At 42.8% G+C, this 17,011-nt stretch overlaps 1 protein-coding gene across 33 annotated transcripts in view; it reads left to right on the top strand.

Moving 5' to 3' along the window:
• The window catches only part of LOC144058703 (protocadherin gamma-C5-like), a 252,513-nt gene that overhangs the window by 166,893 nt on the left and 68,609 nt on the right, over positions 1 to 17,011 (top strand). The window contains exon 1 of one of the 33 annotated variants that reach the window (XM_077577113.1): positions 3,109 to 5,658. The exons of 28 other annotated variants lie outside the window; for them this stretch is intronic. In XM_077577113.1, coding sequence (XP_077433239.1) covers positions 3,271 to 5,658 — 2,388 coding nt within the window. In that variant the 5' untranslated portion in view covers positions 3,109 to 3,270. Of the gene's footprint in view, positions 1 to 3,108; positions 5,659 to 10,272; positions 12,831 to 13,458; positions 16,032 to 17,011 lie in introns of those variants that run through there. 4 more of the 33 variants (XM_077577135.1, XM_077577126.1, XM_077577114.1 and 1 more) reach the window with 4 other exon arrangements.

The following is a 17,011-nucleotide window of genomic DNA, read 5'->3' as shown; positions in this document are numbered from 1 at the left end:
CGAATGGAACAATGAAGCGGCAAGTACTATTGTTCGTTTGGGTGTCTATTGTGGGCTCGGCGCTCGGGCAGGTCACTTATTCCATTCCCGAGGAAATGAGCAAAGGCTCTTTGGTTGGTAACATAGCGCAAGATTTAGGCGTGCATGTGAAACGGTTGAAATCTGGGAAAGCTCGCATTTACACGGAGGGCAATGCAGATTACATGGAGCTGCACATAGACAGAGGGCTGCTCGTGGTGAAAGAAAGAATCGACAGGGAGGCGTTGTGCGGACAAACGACGCCGTGCGCGTTACATCTGCAGATCACTCTGGAGGATCCAATTGAATTCTACACGGTGACTGTCGAAATTAATGACATTAATGATAATGCGCCCACTTTTAAAAAAGATGAGATCACGTTTAAGATAAGAGAGACAGCTTTGATTGGTGCAAAATTCGTGCTGGAAAGGGCTGTGGATTTCGACGTCGGTGTGAATGGATTACAGGGCTACTCGTTAAAACCTACAGATCATTTTCACCTAAAATTACAAAATCAGCAGGATGGGGGCAAGAGAGTGGAGATGGTCCTGCAGAAAAATCTAGATAGAGAGGCTCAAGAACATCTCTCTTTAGTTCTGACTGCGGCTGATGGCGGTGATCCACAACTGACAGGAACAATGCGTGTTGAAATTGCGGTGCTTGACGCAAATGACAATGCGCCTGTATTCACGCAGGAGATCTATCGAGCAACTGTGTCGGAGACTGCTCTAAAGGGCACCTTTATTAGCACCGTGTGTGCTGTGGATGCAGATGAAGGCTCAAATGGGAAAGTGTCTTATTCAATAACTAACACAGTGGATGACGTTCCTGTTATTTTTCAAATTGATGAAAAAAGTGGTGCTGTGTCTTTAATTGGAGGCTTAGATTATGAAAAGGTGCACCACTATGAAATATTTGTACAAGCTAGTGATGATGGAGGGCTGACAGATTCATGTAGAATTATTGTGGAAGTGACTGACACAAATGATAACCCCCCATCTATAAATATCATGTCCAAAACCAGCTCGATATCTGAGAATTCCACACCAGGAACTGTGGTCACTATATTTAATGTGCAAGATCCCGACTCGGCAGAAAATGGTCATGTTACATGTTTTATTGAAGAAAACATGCCATTTCTGATGAAAAGTACGTCTAAAAAGTTCTTTAGCTTAGTGACAGATGGTGATTTGGACCGGGAGAGGTCATGTGAGTATAATATCACAGTGACGTGTTCTGATGAGGGCGTGCCCTCCCTCTCCAGTAGTGTCACGCTAACCTTACACGTCACAGATGTGAATGACAACACGCCTGTCTTTGAAAGGAGCTCATATGAGGCCTACATTGTAGAAAATAACACACCAGGTCTCTCTGTATTCACTGTAAAAGCCAGTGATACTGACTGGAACCAAAATGCTCGTCTTTCTTACATCCTGGAGGACTCCTCTGTTAATGGAGTGCCAGTCTCCTCATATGTGTCTGTTAGTGCTGAAAGTGGAGTCATCCACGCAGTTCGTTCTTTTGACTATGAGCAACTGAAAGAGTTCCACTTCCGTATTAGAGCACAAGATGGAGGCTCCCCTCCCCTCTGCAGCAACGTGAGCGTTCGCATGGTGATCCAGGACCAGAACGATAATGCCCCTCAGGTCCTGTACCCGGTCCAGACGGGCGGCTCGGTGCTGGCTGAAATGGTGCCTCGTTCGGCAGATGTGGGCTATTTGGTGACTAAAGTGGTGGCCGTGGATGTGGACTGTGGGCAGAACGCCTGGCTCTCCTATAAAGTGCACAAAGCCACAGACAGGGCGCTGTTTGAAGTGGGCCTCCACAATGGAGAAATAAGAACTGTCCGGCAGGTGACTGATAAAGATGCTGTCAAACAAAGACTGACTGTTGTAGTGGCGGACAACGGGCAGCCCTCTCGTTCAGCTACAGTCATTGTTAACGTGGCGGTGGCGGACAGCTTCCCTCAAGTGCTGTCAGAGTTCACTGACTTTAGCATGCACGACAAGGAGTACAATGAAAAGTTGACTTTTTACTTAGTCTTGGCGCTGGCTGTGGTCTCCTTCCTCTTCATCACCTGCTTGCTGCTCATCATATCAGTCAAAGTGTACAGGTGGAGACAGTCTCGCGTCCTGTACCACTCCAACCTGCCTGTCATTCCGTATTATCCTCCACGGTACTCGGATACTTTGGGGACTGGGACACTCCCGCACGTGTACAATTATGAGGTGTGCAGGACCACTGACTCCAGAAAAAGTGACTTTAAATTGGACAGAGCTGCTAGTCAGAATGTGCTAGTCATGGACCCCAGTTCTACAGGGACCATGCAGAAGATACACAGTCAAAAGAACATCCTGGATGAACCTGACTCTCCTCTTGAGGTTGGTGTTTTGAATTTTGTATGAGTTGTGCAAAAAAAAAAAAGTTTCTCTTTAAAGTAATAACTAAAATGCATGCTACACATGATATCCTCCATTGGCTTTAATGTACTATTACTGCTTCCTGGTGACAGTCATGTATGGCGCACATTATTTTCTATTTGCTGCTCATCATATGTTAATGATGTTCATTTTTAAAGATAAATATTGGCATAATTATTAAATTTTATATAATGTGCAAAGAACATCCACGAGACAGCGTGTCTTCTTCCTGTAATTTGTTCTCATGTTAGTCCTGCGAGACAGCTGCCACACTCCAAACAGTCCATTTCAGCACCATGGACAGCGGCTGTGTTGCTTACGGGTGACCTGCGGTTAATGGCTGTATTTGCTCTAATTAATTCTTTTATCGGTACGTCATTTACCAAGTCACTCAATTTAAGCATACATTTATGCCACATAATGTGCACATTTTATCATATTCATATTTTAGCTTTAGTTCTAATGTGATTCTCACATTTTAGCTTTAGTTCTTTCTTTTATGGCTGTTGGTTTTGGGGGCCTGTGATTATTTTTTATTTTTTTAAACTTCCTGTTGTAGTTTGTAATTTTCGTCTCAAAGCGGCGCTGTTGGCATGTGTTTTGAGATTAAACGGCTGCTGTTTTTTTTTCTCTCCTCTCTATTCTTTGTCCTGCCTTCTGCGCTGCTGCGTTGTACAGTCGTTGCTCCTGACGCGAACAGTGAGGATTCGAACAGTGACTGGATTTTATTGAATATGATGTGGATTTCTGCCTTTTTTGACGAGCATTTGCTAATGGTGGCGACATTGTTGGATTTTTATTGCTGAAGGAAAAAAGCACCGTGGACAGAACAATGAGACGGCAAGTACTGTTGTTCCTCTCGGCTGTGTGCCTTCGCTCCGTGCTTGCCCAGGTCAGCTATTCAATCCCTGAAGAAATGTCCAAAGGCTCTGTAGTTGGAAACATAGTGCATGATTTAGGTTTAGATCTCAAGAGGCTGAAATTCGGCAAGGCTCGGGTGTACACCGGCCGCAGTGTGGAATACATCGGCTTGGATAAAGAAAGAGGAGTCCTCGTTATCCAAGAGCGGATAGATAGGGAGGCTTTGTGTGGAGAAACCTCGCCGTGTGCTTTGCATTTCCAGATTATTCTGGAAAATCCGATGGAGTTTTTTCGCGTCACGGTGGAGATTACCGATATAAACGACAACACGCCTAGCTTCACCAATGCTGAAAAACGCTTTGAAATTAGTGAGTCAGCCGTCACGGGATCCAAATTCATATTAGAGAAAGCGATCGATTTAGACATAGGAATGAATGGTTTACAACAATACATACTCACTCCCGCTGATAATTTTGCATTAAAATTGGAGAATGAGGCTGATGGCAGTAAAAAAGTAGAAATGGTGCTGCAGAAGCCGCTCGATCGTGAAAAGCAGGATTATATAAGGCTTTTATTAACTGCTATTGATGGAGGCGAGCTGCAGCTGTCAGGCACTATGCAGATATTTGTTAATGTGTTGGATGCAAATGACAACGCCCCTACATTTGAAAAACGTATTTATAAAGCAAAAATAAATGAAAATGCACCCAAGGGCACCAGCGTGACAACTGTGAGTGCTTCTGATAAAGACATCGGGTCGAACGGTGAAATATCATATTTGATATCTCCCAGCAAACGCCTCCTGTCTGATATCTTTAATATTGATCAACAAACTGGTGTAATCACCCTGGTAGGTGACATAGATTATGAAAAGGCGACTTCCTATCAAATGGATGTGGAGGTGGTCGACAAGGGAGGGCTGTCTGATTCTACAAAAGTGGTGGTTGACGTCATGGATATGAATGACAACAGCCCTCACATTAATATTGTTTCTAAATCTGAAACCATTTTAGAAGACTCGCCTCCTGATACAGTTATAGCAATGTTAAGTGTGAGTGATCCAGATTCAGAAAATAACGGGAAAATCGAGTGTTTCAAACATGATAACACTCCCTTTAAGATACAAGCATCATTAAATGGATTTTATACTTTAGTTACAGAGGTTGAGTTGGATAGAGAGAGGTCACATGACTATAATATTACAGTGACGTGCTCTGATGAGGGCGTGCCCTCCCTCTCCAGTAGCGTCACTCTCACCTTACATATCTCAGATGTGAATGACAACGCGCCTGTCTTTGAGAGGAGCTCATATGAGGCCTACATTGTAGAAAACAACACACCAGGTGTCTCTGTATTCACTGTAAAAGCCAGTGATGCTGACTGGAACCAAAATGCTCGACTTTCTTACATCCTGGAGGACTCCTCAGTTAACGGAGTGCCAGTCTCCTCTTATGTGTCTGTTAGTGCTGAAAGTGGAATCATTCATGCAGTTCGTTCTTTTGACTATGAGCAACTGAAAGAGTTCCACTTCCGCGTCAGGGCGCAAGATGGAGGCTCCCCTCCCCTCAGCAGTAACGTGAGCGTCCGCATGGTGATCCAGGACCAGAACGACAACGCCCCTCAGGTCCTGTACCCGGTCCAGACGGGTGGCTCGGTGCTGGCCGAAATGGTGCCTCGTTCGGCAGACGTGGGCTATCTGGTGACTAAAGTGGTGGCCGTGGATGTGGACTGTGGGCAGAACGCCTGGCTCTCCTATAAAGTGCACAAAGCCACAGACAGGGCGCTGTTTGAAGTGGGCCTCCACAATGGAGAAATAAGAACTGTCCGCCAAGTGACTGATAAAGATGCTGTCAAACAAAGACTGACTGTTGTAGTGGAGGACAACGGGCAGCCCTCTCGTTCAGCTACAGTCATTGTTAACGTGGCGGTGGCGGACAGCTTCCCTCAAGTGCTGTCGGAGTTCACTGACTTTAGCATGCACGACAAGGAGTATAATGACAAGCTGACTTTTTACTTAGTCTTGGCGCTGGCTGTGGTCTCCTTCCTCTTCATCACCTGCTTGCTGCTCATCATATCAGTCAAAGTGTACAGGTGGAGACAATCTCGCGTCCTGTACCATTCTAACCTGCCTGTCATTCCGTATTATCCTCCACGATACTCGGATACTTTGGGGACTGGGACCCTCCCGCACGTGTACAATTATGAGGTGTGCAGGACCACTGACTCCAGAAAAAGTGACTGTAAATTGGACAGAGCTGCAAGTCACAACGTGCTGGTCATGGACCCCAGTTCTACAGGGACCATGCAGAAGTTACACAGGCAAAACAACATCCTGGATGAACCTGACTCGCCTCTCGAGGTTGGTTACCTCAAATATTTTCCATTTGTGTAGAGATAATGTTTTTTCTTATTATTTTATTTTTTATATAATGTATATCTTCACAATTATTAACATTCATCCCCTGTTCTGTCTAATCTTTTTTTGTAATAATAATAATTATTATTCCCCGACCCTCCAAAAAAACTCCCCAAACAACAACAACAACAATAATAATTATGTAGTCTCTGTACTGGCTGATTTTATTTATAACATCCAATTACACTAAATGTAAAAGATGGTGGGTAAAAGTTAAACGATCAACACATTAATCAAAATATGTGTTAAAATATAATCCAATCTGCTCTTCATAATGCTGTAGTTCTGTAATGTTGTAATGCTGTAATAATAATAATAATAATAATAATAATAATAATAATAATAATATAGCCGTTTATTTACAACATCCAATCACACTAAATACAAAAAAAACAAACGGGTAAAAGTTACATACTATCTATAGATTAATTAAAATATGTGTTAAAATGTAATCGAATCTGCTAGTCGTAATGCCACAATAATAATAATAATAATAATAATAATAATAATAATAATAATAATAATAATAATAATAATAATATTTTGTGTGGTGTCAGTTTAGTTGGATTCTGAATGATATACCCTAATCTGTGACAATGCAAAAAAAAAGAAGCAATATCGGCATACTATAAATTAAATAGACGTTAAATTAAATAGACGTTTAATGGCTAAACTTAAAGCAAAATTTGCTGTTTTGGTCCATTGTAATTTAGCCTAAAAACGTTTCGAAAAGAATAGTATTGTGTACTTTCGAAACGAATAGTATTGTGTACTTGTTGCTTGTGATATGGAAAGGTTCCGTATAGTCTGCGTGTGGATTCATGCGTTTAAACTAACAAACAAACAAAAATCACATCGGCGTTATTCAGGAAAAACTATTACATTTTAGTATTTGAACTATTTGTATGATACTTTGTTTCAATTATTCATTTTTTCACGACAATATTGGCGTATTTTCCATTTAGTAGCTGCAAGCCTTTATTGTTGGGTGCAGAACAGAAAAGGCCGCTTGTGGCCAGAGTGTGGCAGTCGACGACAGGGCTTCAGTCAGTCCCTCCTTTTTACACAATGACGTTCTCGACAATAAAGCACTCATTTCAAGCCAGTAGACTCGCTAACGGTGGACGTGGACGGCGGTTGTCTCTCTTTATTATATTTTCCGCACTGGGATTTTACGGACTATTTTACTCCTATATAGCCTATATACATTTGTAAAATCGGTGGAATATTTATTTCAAAAGATGACGCGTCAACTGGGCCTCCTGTTTTTCATCGTGGTTCTTTCTTCCCCCTCCGTGTTCGGACAAGTCAGCTACTCGATCCCGGAGGAAATGGAAAAAGGCTCGTTGGTGTCGAATGTGGCGCAAGATTTAGGTTTGGACCTTAAAAGGCTCAAATCTGGGCGAGCTCGCATTCATTCTGGGGGCAGTGCGGAATATATCGAGCTGGATAAAGAAAGAGGGCTCCTCCTTGTGAAGGAGAGGATAGACAGAGAGACGCTGTGCGGTGAGACGACGCTCTGTGCTTTACATTTGCAGATGATTCTAGAAAATCCCATGGAATTGTTTCGTATCACTATTGAAATTACAGACATAAATGACAATGCCCCACGCTTTGCATCCGGCAGCAAACGTTTTGAAATAAGTGAGTCGGCCATCATCGGCTCCAAATTTGTGCTGGAGAAAGCCATCGATGCTGATATGGGTACAAATGGGCTACAAAGCTACTCGCTCAGTCCAACCAATAATTTTCAATTGAAATTAGAAAATCAAGCAGACGGGCATAAAAAAGTGGAGATGATATTACAGAAAGCTCTAGATAGAGAGCAGCAGGAGAAGATTTCTTTGTTATTAACAGCACTTGATGGTGGACAGCAGCGCAGGTCAGGAACAATGCAGATTACTGTTCATGTGTTAGATATAAATGATAACGCCCCTGTGTTTACTAAGCCTTTATACAAGACAACTATTAGTGAAAATGCACCGAAAGGAACCAGTGTAATAACTGTTAGTGCTTTTGACAAAGACAGTGGCTCGAATGGACAAATATCGTATGTCATATCAAAAAGCACACTCATGATATCTGACCTTTTTGAGATAAATAGTGCAACTGGGGAAGTTGTTTTAACTGGTGATATTGATTATGAAAAATACAAAGTATTACAAATAGACATTGAAGCTGTAGATAACGGAGGACTGTCTGATTCAAGTAAGATAATTGTTGACATCATTGATGTAAACGACAACAGTCCACAAATGAAAATACTCTCCAAGTCAGATTCCATTTCAGAGGACTCTGCAGACAATACTGTTGTCACTATGTTGAGTGTTAGTGACCCTGACTCTGGCAGCAATGGAGAGGTGAAGTGTCACATCAGTCGTGATATTCCATTTAAAATAGAAAACAAAATTAATGGATTTTATAGTTTAGTAACAGAAATGGCTTTGGATAGAGAATCTGCTTCTAAATATAATATCACAGTGACATGTTCTGATGAGGGCGTGCCCTCCCTCTCCAGCAGCGTCACTCTCACCTTGCACATCTCAGATGTGAATGACAACGAGCCTGTCTTTGAGAGGAGCTCATATGAGGCCTACATTGTTGAAAACAACACACCAGGTGTCTCTGTATTCACTGTAAAGGCCAGTGATGCTGACTGGAACCAAAATGCTCGTCTTTCTTACATCCTGGAGGACTCCTCAGTTAACGGAGTCCCAGTCTCCTCATATGTGTCTGTTAGTGCTGAAAGTGGAGTAATCCATGCAGTTCGTTCGTTTGACTATGAGCAACTCAAAGAGTTTCACTTCCGCGTCAGAGCGCAAGATGGAGGCTCCCCTCCCCTCAGTAGCAACGTGAGCGTTCGTATGGTTATCCAGGACCAGAATGACAACGCCCCTCAGGTCCTGTACCCGGTCCAGACGGGCGGCTCGGTGCTGGCCGAAATGGTGCCTCGTTCGGCAGACGTGGGCTATCTAGTCACTAAAGTGGTGGCCGTGGATGTGGACTGTGGGCAGAACGCCTGGCTCTCCTATAAAGTGCACAAAGCCACAGACAGGGCGCTGTTTGAAGTGGGCCTCCACAATGGAGAAATAAGAACTGTCCGCCAAGTGACTGATAAAGATGCTGTCAAGCAAAGACTGACTGTTGTAGTGGAGGACAACGGGCAGCCCTCTCGTTCAGCTACAGTCATTGTTAACGTGGCGGTGGCGGACAGCTTCCCTCAAGTGCTGTCAGAGTTCACTGACTTTAGCATGCACGACAAGGAGTACAATGACAAGCTGACTTTTTACTTAGTCCTGGCGCTGGCTGTGGTCTCCTTCCTCTTCATCACCTGCTTGCTGCTTATCATATCAGTCAAAGTGTACAGGTGGAGACAGTCTCGCGTCCTGTACCACTCCAACCTGCCTGTCATTCCGTATTATCCTCCGCGGTACTCGGATACTTTGGGGACTGGGACCCTCCCGCACGTCTACAATTATGAGGTGTGCAGGACCACTGACTCCAGAAAAAGTGACTGTAAATTGGACAGAGCTGCTAGTCACAATGTGCTGGTCATGGACCCCAGTTATACGGGGACCATGCAGAAGCTTCACAGGGAAAAGAACATCCTGGATGAACCTGACTCTCCTCTTCAGGTTGGTCACTTGTGCTTTGTTTGAATCTGCAGTAAAATGTTACGTGTCAAAAATAGAACTTCATGCTTGTAGATGACAACCTCTGAGACTGTTCTAGCGCCACCCACCTGCTTTTATAAAATTAATCTTAAAACAAGTATATACCTTCAGCACATATAATTTCTTATATGGTTAATCTAAGTACCTTTTTGGGGTTGTTTATGCCCAAATGAGGACATCTATACAATTGTTAAACTAGCTTCCAGAAGCAATGCTCACATTATTTTACTAAGCAAGGTAAATGAAAATGTATCAACAAAGCTCAAATCTATTGATTCAGCATAACTCGTTGTTTAATGGTTAGTTGTCAATGCCTTTAACAGAAACATTCTTAATCTTTTAAATCCACCTATAAGTATTTCAAAATATAAATATCAAAATATAAGTATTTCGAAATATAAATAAGATATATGTTTTCTTGATTTTTTTGGTTGCCTCTTGTTGTTTCTTGATGTGTTTTGTGGGATATAAATGACCATCTGTGTGAAGGGGCGTGCAAGTGTCCAGCACCATGGACAGTGACAATGAGGCCACCGCTCTTCATTTAGAAATCAGTCTTTCCTTTTTAGCGTCTATTTGCACTGTTTCTTGTCTGCATTAGCCTATGTAGTTTAAATTTTAATTCAAACGTCACAGGACTAAATATATATTTTATATGCTTAAATTGAACTAATATTTATTCCATATACATTTTATGAGAGTTCTGTTTGTTCTGTCTTTAGATGCAATTAAAATTGCACAACAGTAGGCTACAATATAAATGCTTTTTTTTTCTTTGGACTGCACTTGCACAATTTGAACTCTACGGGACGCTATTGCCTCATGTTTTTCAGCTGGTCTTTTTAAAGCTTTTGTCACAGTTCCTCCTGCTGCAGTTGTCGAGACAGAGCGTCAGTTGTAGAAGCTCCGCGTCGTGAATAGATATTTCACGCTGGATCTAAACTATATTACCAAATATGGATTAAAAGCAATTTTTTCCCTATTTTTTGCTCTACATTCGGTGGACTGCGTTACATAAAAGGGATATAGGATCGTGCTTTTTGTGTCGCTGCAATCTGCCCGGATACAATGAGACGGCAAGTACTGTTATTGTTCATCCACTGTCTCGGCTCCGTGATAGGGCAGGTCACTTATTCCATTCCGGAGGAAATGGGGAAAGGATCTTTAATCGGTAATATAGTCCGAGATTTAGGTTTAGACGTCAAAAGGCTGAAGGCGGGCAAAGCTCGCATTTACACGGGAGACAGCGCTCAGTATATCGAGCTGAACAGGGAACGAGGAGTCCTCCTTATTAAAGAAAAGATAGACCGCGAGTCGCTTTGCAAGCAGACAACGCCTTGCGCCTTGCATTTCCAAATAACACTTGAAAATCCGTTGGAATTATTCCCCATCACGGTGGAAATCACGGATATTAATGATAATGTGCCAGTATTCCAAAAAGAAGAGAGGAAATTTGAAATCAGTGAAACCGCCGTCGTGGGCTCAAAATTCATGCTCGAAAAAGCATTTGATGCTGATATAGGAGAGAATGGCCTTCAAAGATACACCCTGAAGCCGAGCAACAGTTTTGTGCTTAAACTGCACAGTCAGTCGGATGGGAGCAAAAAGGTCGAAATGATTTTACAAAAGCCGTTAGACAGGGAAAAACAAGAGCAGGTATCTTTAGTTCTGACGGCCGAGGACGGTGGAGAACCTCAGCTGACGGGAACAATGCAGATTCACGTCACTGTTTTGGATGCAAATGACAATGCGCCAGTATTTAGTAAGGCTGTGTACAAAGCGAGCATCACTGAGAACTCCGCTGCAGGAACACTCATTACTAAAGTGAGTGCAACAGATGCAGATAAGGGAGCAAACGGAGAAGTGATGTATGTAATCGGGAATACTGTGTCGAAGCTATTTCACATTAATACAGAGGGTGACGTCATCTTGAATGGCCCGATAGATTATGAAAAAGAGAAAAATTATCACATTGACATAGAGGCTATTGATCAAGGGGGGCTGTCGGATTCCAGCAAAATAATTATTGATGTCATTGATGTAAATGACAACAGCCCCGTTGTGAATATGATTTCATCATCTGGCTCCGTGCCAGAAGATGCCCCCGTCCGAACTGTGATAGCTTTAATGAGTGTCAGTGACCCTGATTCTGATGCTAATGGACAGGTCAATTGTGCTATAGGGGGAAATATTCCATTTGCGATAAAAATAACTTCTAATAATTTCTACAGTTTAGTGACAGACAGTGATTTGGACAGAGAGAGGGCATCTGAGTATAATATCACAGTCACGTGCTCTGATGAGGGTGTGCCCTCCCTCTCTAGCAGCGTCACTCTCACCTTACACATTTCAGATGTGAATGACAACGCGCCTGTCTTTGAGAAGAGCTCATATGAGGCCTACATTGTTGAAAACAACACACCAGGTGTCTCTGTCTTCACTGTAAAAGCAAGTGATGCTGACTGGAACCAGAATGCTCGACTTTCTTACATCCTGGAGGACTCCTCAGTTAATGGAGTGCCAGTCTCCTCATACGTGTCAGTTAGTGCTGAAAGTGGAGTCATCCATGCAGTTCGTTCTTTTGACTATGAGCAACTTAAAGAGTTCCACTTTCGTGTAAGAGCACAAGATGGAGGCTCCCCTCCCCTCAGCAGCAACGTGAGCATTCGCTTGGTGATCCAGGACCAGAACGACAACGCCCCTCAGGTCCTGTACCCGGTCCAGACGGGCGGCTCGGTGCTGGCCGAAATGGTGCCTCGTTCGGCAGACGTGGGCTATCTGGTGACTAAAGTGGTGGCCGTGGATGTGGACTGTGGGCAGAACGCCTGGCTCTCCTATAAAGTGCACAAAGCCACAGACAGGGCGCTGTTTGAAGTGGGCCTCCACAATGGAGAAATAAGAACTGTCAGGCAGGTGACTGATAAAGATGCTGTGAAACAAAGACTGACTGTTGTTGTGGAGGACAACGGGCAGCCCTCTCGTTCAGCTACAGTCATTGTGAACGTGGCGGTGGCGGACAGCTTCCCTCAAGTGCTGTCAGAGTTCACTGACTTTAGCATGCACGACAAGGAGTACAATGACAAGCTGACTTTTTACTTAGTCTTGGCGCTGGCTGTGGTCTCCTTCCTCTTCATCACCTGCTTGCTGCTTATCATATCAGTCAAAGTGTACAGGTGGAGACAGTCTCGCGTCCTGTACCACTCCAACCTGCCTGTCATCCCGTATTATCCGCCACGGTACTCGGATACTTTGGGGACGGGGACTCTCCCACATGTGTACAATTACGAGGTGTGCAAGACCACTGACTCCAGAAAAAGTGACTGTAAATTGGACAGAGCTACAAGTCAGAACGTGCTGGTCATGGACCCCAGTTCTACAAGGACCATGCAGAAGATACACAATGAAAAGTTCATCCTAGATGACCCTGACTCTCCTCTTGAGGTTGGTCACATGAAATGTTTATCAGTTAAGTCATGCACAATTGTGTCAGGGTTCGATTACTCTACATGCCAGTAACTAAATTGGAATGTGAATTTACCAACATCAACTTAGAGTTGTTTTACTTCCAGTGTTTTAGGACCAGAGATAGAGACATATACTTAACATTTGCCTTAATTACGTTTAGGTTTATGTTTCTACAGTCTTTAACCTTAAAAGAAAATAACACTCAGTGAAATTCTTACATGACAATTGACATAAAATTGTATACATTTTGAAAAAAAAAACGCTTATGGTTTGCCTTAATTTTTAGGGCACTTATTTAAATACTAAGATATTTTGAAAACAATACATGACATTTAACCTATTGTAACTTTTAAAAACTTAGTATTATTTAATGTGTTCATCTATCCATCCATCCATTTCCTTAACCGCTTGTCCTCACAAGCTGGCTCCGGGTAGTAAACGGGGTACACCCTGAACTGGTTGCCAGATTATTTAATATGTCATAAAGATATTGTTGCCACTGCTCCTGCAGTTCCCATTTTTAACTCACAGGGACGCTGTTGTCCATGATGTGCCTTATTTCGTCGCAGTGCTTCCTGTCTTAATACGCACGCAGCATTACAGAAAAACACACACATCACCCGAGAGGCAGCCTGGACTGGAGCATATATCTTGTTGGGACTATTTTGTGCCTTTTTAGATGATTTTTTTAGCCCTGATTTTCTCATCGCTTGGATTTATTATCTTTTTGGTTGAATTTATGTTGCCCGGTTGCGTTTTTCTGTGTGGAACGTGAAGGCAAGGAGAACAATGAGACGGCAAGTAGCGCTTTTCACCTCGCTGCTGTACATCAGCGCGACATTCGGGCAAATCAACTATTCTATTGATGAGGAAATGCACGTCGGCTCCTTAGTGGGAAATATAGCCGAGGATTTGGGTATTGGCGTGGAAAGATTGAAGTCACGCAGTGCTCGTGTTTATTTTGGTGATAGCAAGCAATACATCGAGTTGAATAAAGACAGGGGCGTCCTCCTCATCAAGGAGCGAATAGACAGAGAGGCGCTTTGTGCACAATTGATGCCGTGCGCGCTGCACTTCCAGATTATTCTTGAGAGCCCGATCGAATTTTACAAAATAATAGCGGAGGTTGTCGACATCAACGACAACGCCCCAACCTTTGAGAAGGGTGACATTCAATTCAAAATAAGCGAATCTGTAGTGATAGGATCGAAATTCGATTTAGAGCAGGCGGTGGATCTTGATGTAGGAATAAACGGTCTCCAAACGTACTTCCTTGAACCGTCTGGTAATTTTGCGTTAAAATTTCATAATCAACCAGATGGGTCCCGCAGTGTTGAGATGGTTTTGAAACAGGCTCTTGATAGAGAGAAAAAGGAACATTTGCGTCTCGTGTTGACGGCTGTCGATGGAGGAGAGCCGCAGATGTCGGGCACAATGCAGATTCTCATCACCGTATTAGATGCCAATGATAACGCACCCGTTTTCACAATGCCTGTTTACAAAGCCACAGTGGCAGAAAATACACCTAAAGGCACCGTCGTGACTGTAGTTAGCGCTTCTGATGCCGATCATGGAGCCAATGGGAAAATAACATATTCGATCAGACACAAAATGGATGATGTGCGGCATTTGTTTAGTATAAATGAAGACAGTGGTGAGGTCACTCTGACTGGAAATGTAGACTACGAAAAATCTCGCAGTTATCAAATTAATGTGCGTGCAAGTGATGATGGCGGGCTGACAGACAGCTGCAAGGTAATAGTTGACATTGTGGATGTGAATGATAACAGCCCGATGATCAACGTCATGTCTAAGACAAATGTCATATCGGAAGATGTCAAAAGTGAAACTGTGGTAACAATAATTAACATTCAAGATCAAGATGACGGTGAAAATGGCAAAGTGGAATGCACAACAAATCATAATATTCCCTTCCTTCTCAAGTCGACTGAGAGTAATTTCTATAGTTTGGTTACAGACGGTGATTTAGACAGAGAGAAAGCATCTGAATATAATATCACGGTCACGTGTTCTGATGAGGGCGTGCCCTCCCTCTCCAGTAGCGTCACTCTCACCTTGCACATCTCAGATGTGAATGACAACGCGCCTGTCTTTGAGAGGAGCTCATATGAGGCCTATATTGTTGAAAACAACACACCAGGTCTCTCTGTATTCACTGTAAAAGCCAGTGATGCTGACTGGAACCAGAATGCTCGACTTTCTTACATCCTGGAGGACTCCTCGGTTAACGGAGTGCCAGTCTCTTCATATGTGTCAGTTAGTGCTGAAAGTGGAGTCATACATGCAGTTCGTTCTTTTGACTATGAGCAACTAAAAGAGTTCCACTTCCGCGTCAGAGCGCAAGATGGAGGCTCCCCTCCACTCACCAGCAACGTGAGCGTTCGCATGGTGATCCAGGACCAGAATGATAACGCCCCTCAGGTCCTGTACCCGGTCCAGACGGGCAGCTCGGTGCTGGCCGAAATGGTGCCTCGTTCGGCGGACGTGGGCTATCTGGTGACTAAAGTGGTGGCCGTGGATGTGGACTGTGGGCAGAACGCCTGGCTCTCCTATAAAGTGCACAAAGCCACAGACAGGGCGCTGTTTGAAGTGGGCCTCCACAATGGAGAAATAAGAACTGTCCGCCAAGTGACTGATAAAGATGCTGTCAAGCAAAGACTGACTGTTGTAGTAGAAGACAACGGGCAGCCCTCTCGTTCAGCTACAGTCATTGTGAACGTGGCGGTGGCGGACAGCTTCCCTCAAGTGCTGTCAGAGTTCACTGACTTTAGCATGCACGACAAGGAGTACAATGAAAAGTTGACTTTTTACTTAGTCTTGGCGCTGGCTGTGGTCTCCTTCCTCTTCATCACCTGCTTGCTGCTCATCATATCAGTCAAAGTGTACAGGTGGAGACAGTCTCGCGTCCTGTACCACTCCAACCTGCCTGTCATTCCGTATTATCCGCCACGGTACTTGGATACTTTGGGGACTGGGACTCTCCCGCATGTGTACAATTACGAAGTGTGCAGGACTACTGACTCCAGAAAAAGTGACTGTAAATTGGACAGAGCTGCTAGTCACAACGTGCTTGTCATGGACCCCAATTCTACAGGGACCATGCAGAAGATACACAGTCAAAAGAACATCCTGGATGAACCTGACTCTCCTCTTGAGGTTAGAATTGCCAATTTTCATTTTGCAAAATGTGGTTAATAGATGTCGGATGTGATTCAGGACCATGGACAGAGACAGATAGGTGCCAACAGTTAATAGCGCATGTGGTGTTTTATAATTGCGTTTAATTCAGTTGTCTGCAACTTAAAAAGGCTATACTAAGTCACAAATTCAACTGTGATTCAAAATAATTCCTCTAAATATCATTCCTAAAAAAAATCATTCAATACTGTCACAAATTTAACAATCCCATCTATAAATGACGAGGTGCATATTAACTTTTTTTTGTTTTTTTGCCAGCATCACTATTTAAAGTTGTGTATCATTTACTTATAGCTTCTGCTTATGGTTGTTGCTTTTTAGTGTTTGTGTGTCTCTTACTTACTCTTGCTATTATGGCTAACATCAGTCATGACTCATAAGTCATAAAGTCATAGGAAAGACTTAGGATAGAATGGAATTTGTTGACGTGGACACAAAAAAATGGATGAACCTGACGCTCCTCAAAAGTTTGGTTATTTTAAATCATTTGTCATTTGAATATCTGAGTAAACAGTTTTTGTTTGTTTTTGTTAAGCAACAACAACTTCATTGTTGCAATTGTTGAACGAAAGAGTCAATTTAACACATTGTATAAAGTGTATACTTTTGATTAGCTAAGGGAAGTGCTGTGTCTTACAACACTACTGGCCATGTTTTATTTATATATAGTGTATATATATTTTAAAAACTTACAAATGTGTTTCATATCAGTTTCATCCAATGGAACTTTATAGGAAGTCTAATAACAATGAATGAATACCAAAACAACTGAACAATTAAAAAAAAAAGTTATCTTACGCTTTTAACTTTCATGTATAAGAGAACAACGCATTGTATTCTTAACGTTTTTGTGACTATATTGTTGAGAACTACTTAAACCATCTAATTCTAGTAATAATGAATAACAATAACAAAATTAGCTATTACATAATAATAAT

This window comes from Vanacampus margaritifer, chromosome 10, assembly GCF_051991255.1.
Source record: "Vanacampus margaritifer isolate UIUO_Vmar chromosome 10, RoL_Vmar_1.0, whole genome shotgun sequence".
In the NCBI taxonomy this organism is placed as follows: domain Eukaryota; kingdom Metazoa; phylum Chordata; class Actinopteri; order Syngnathiformes; family Syngnathidae; genus Vanacampus; species Vanacampus margaritifer.
This window is presented reverse-complemented; position numbering and strand designations above follow the sequence as displayed.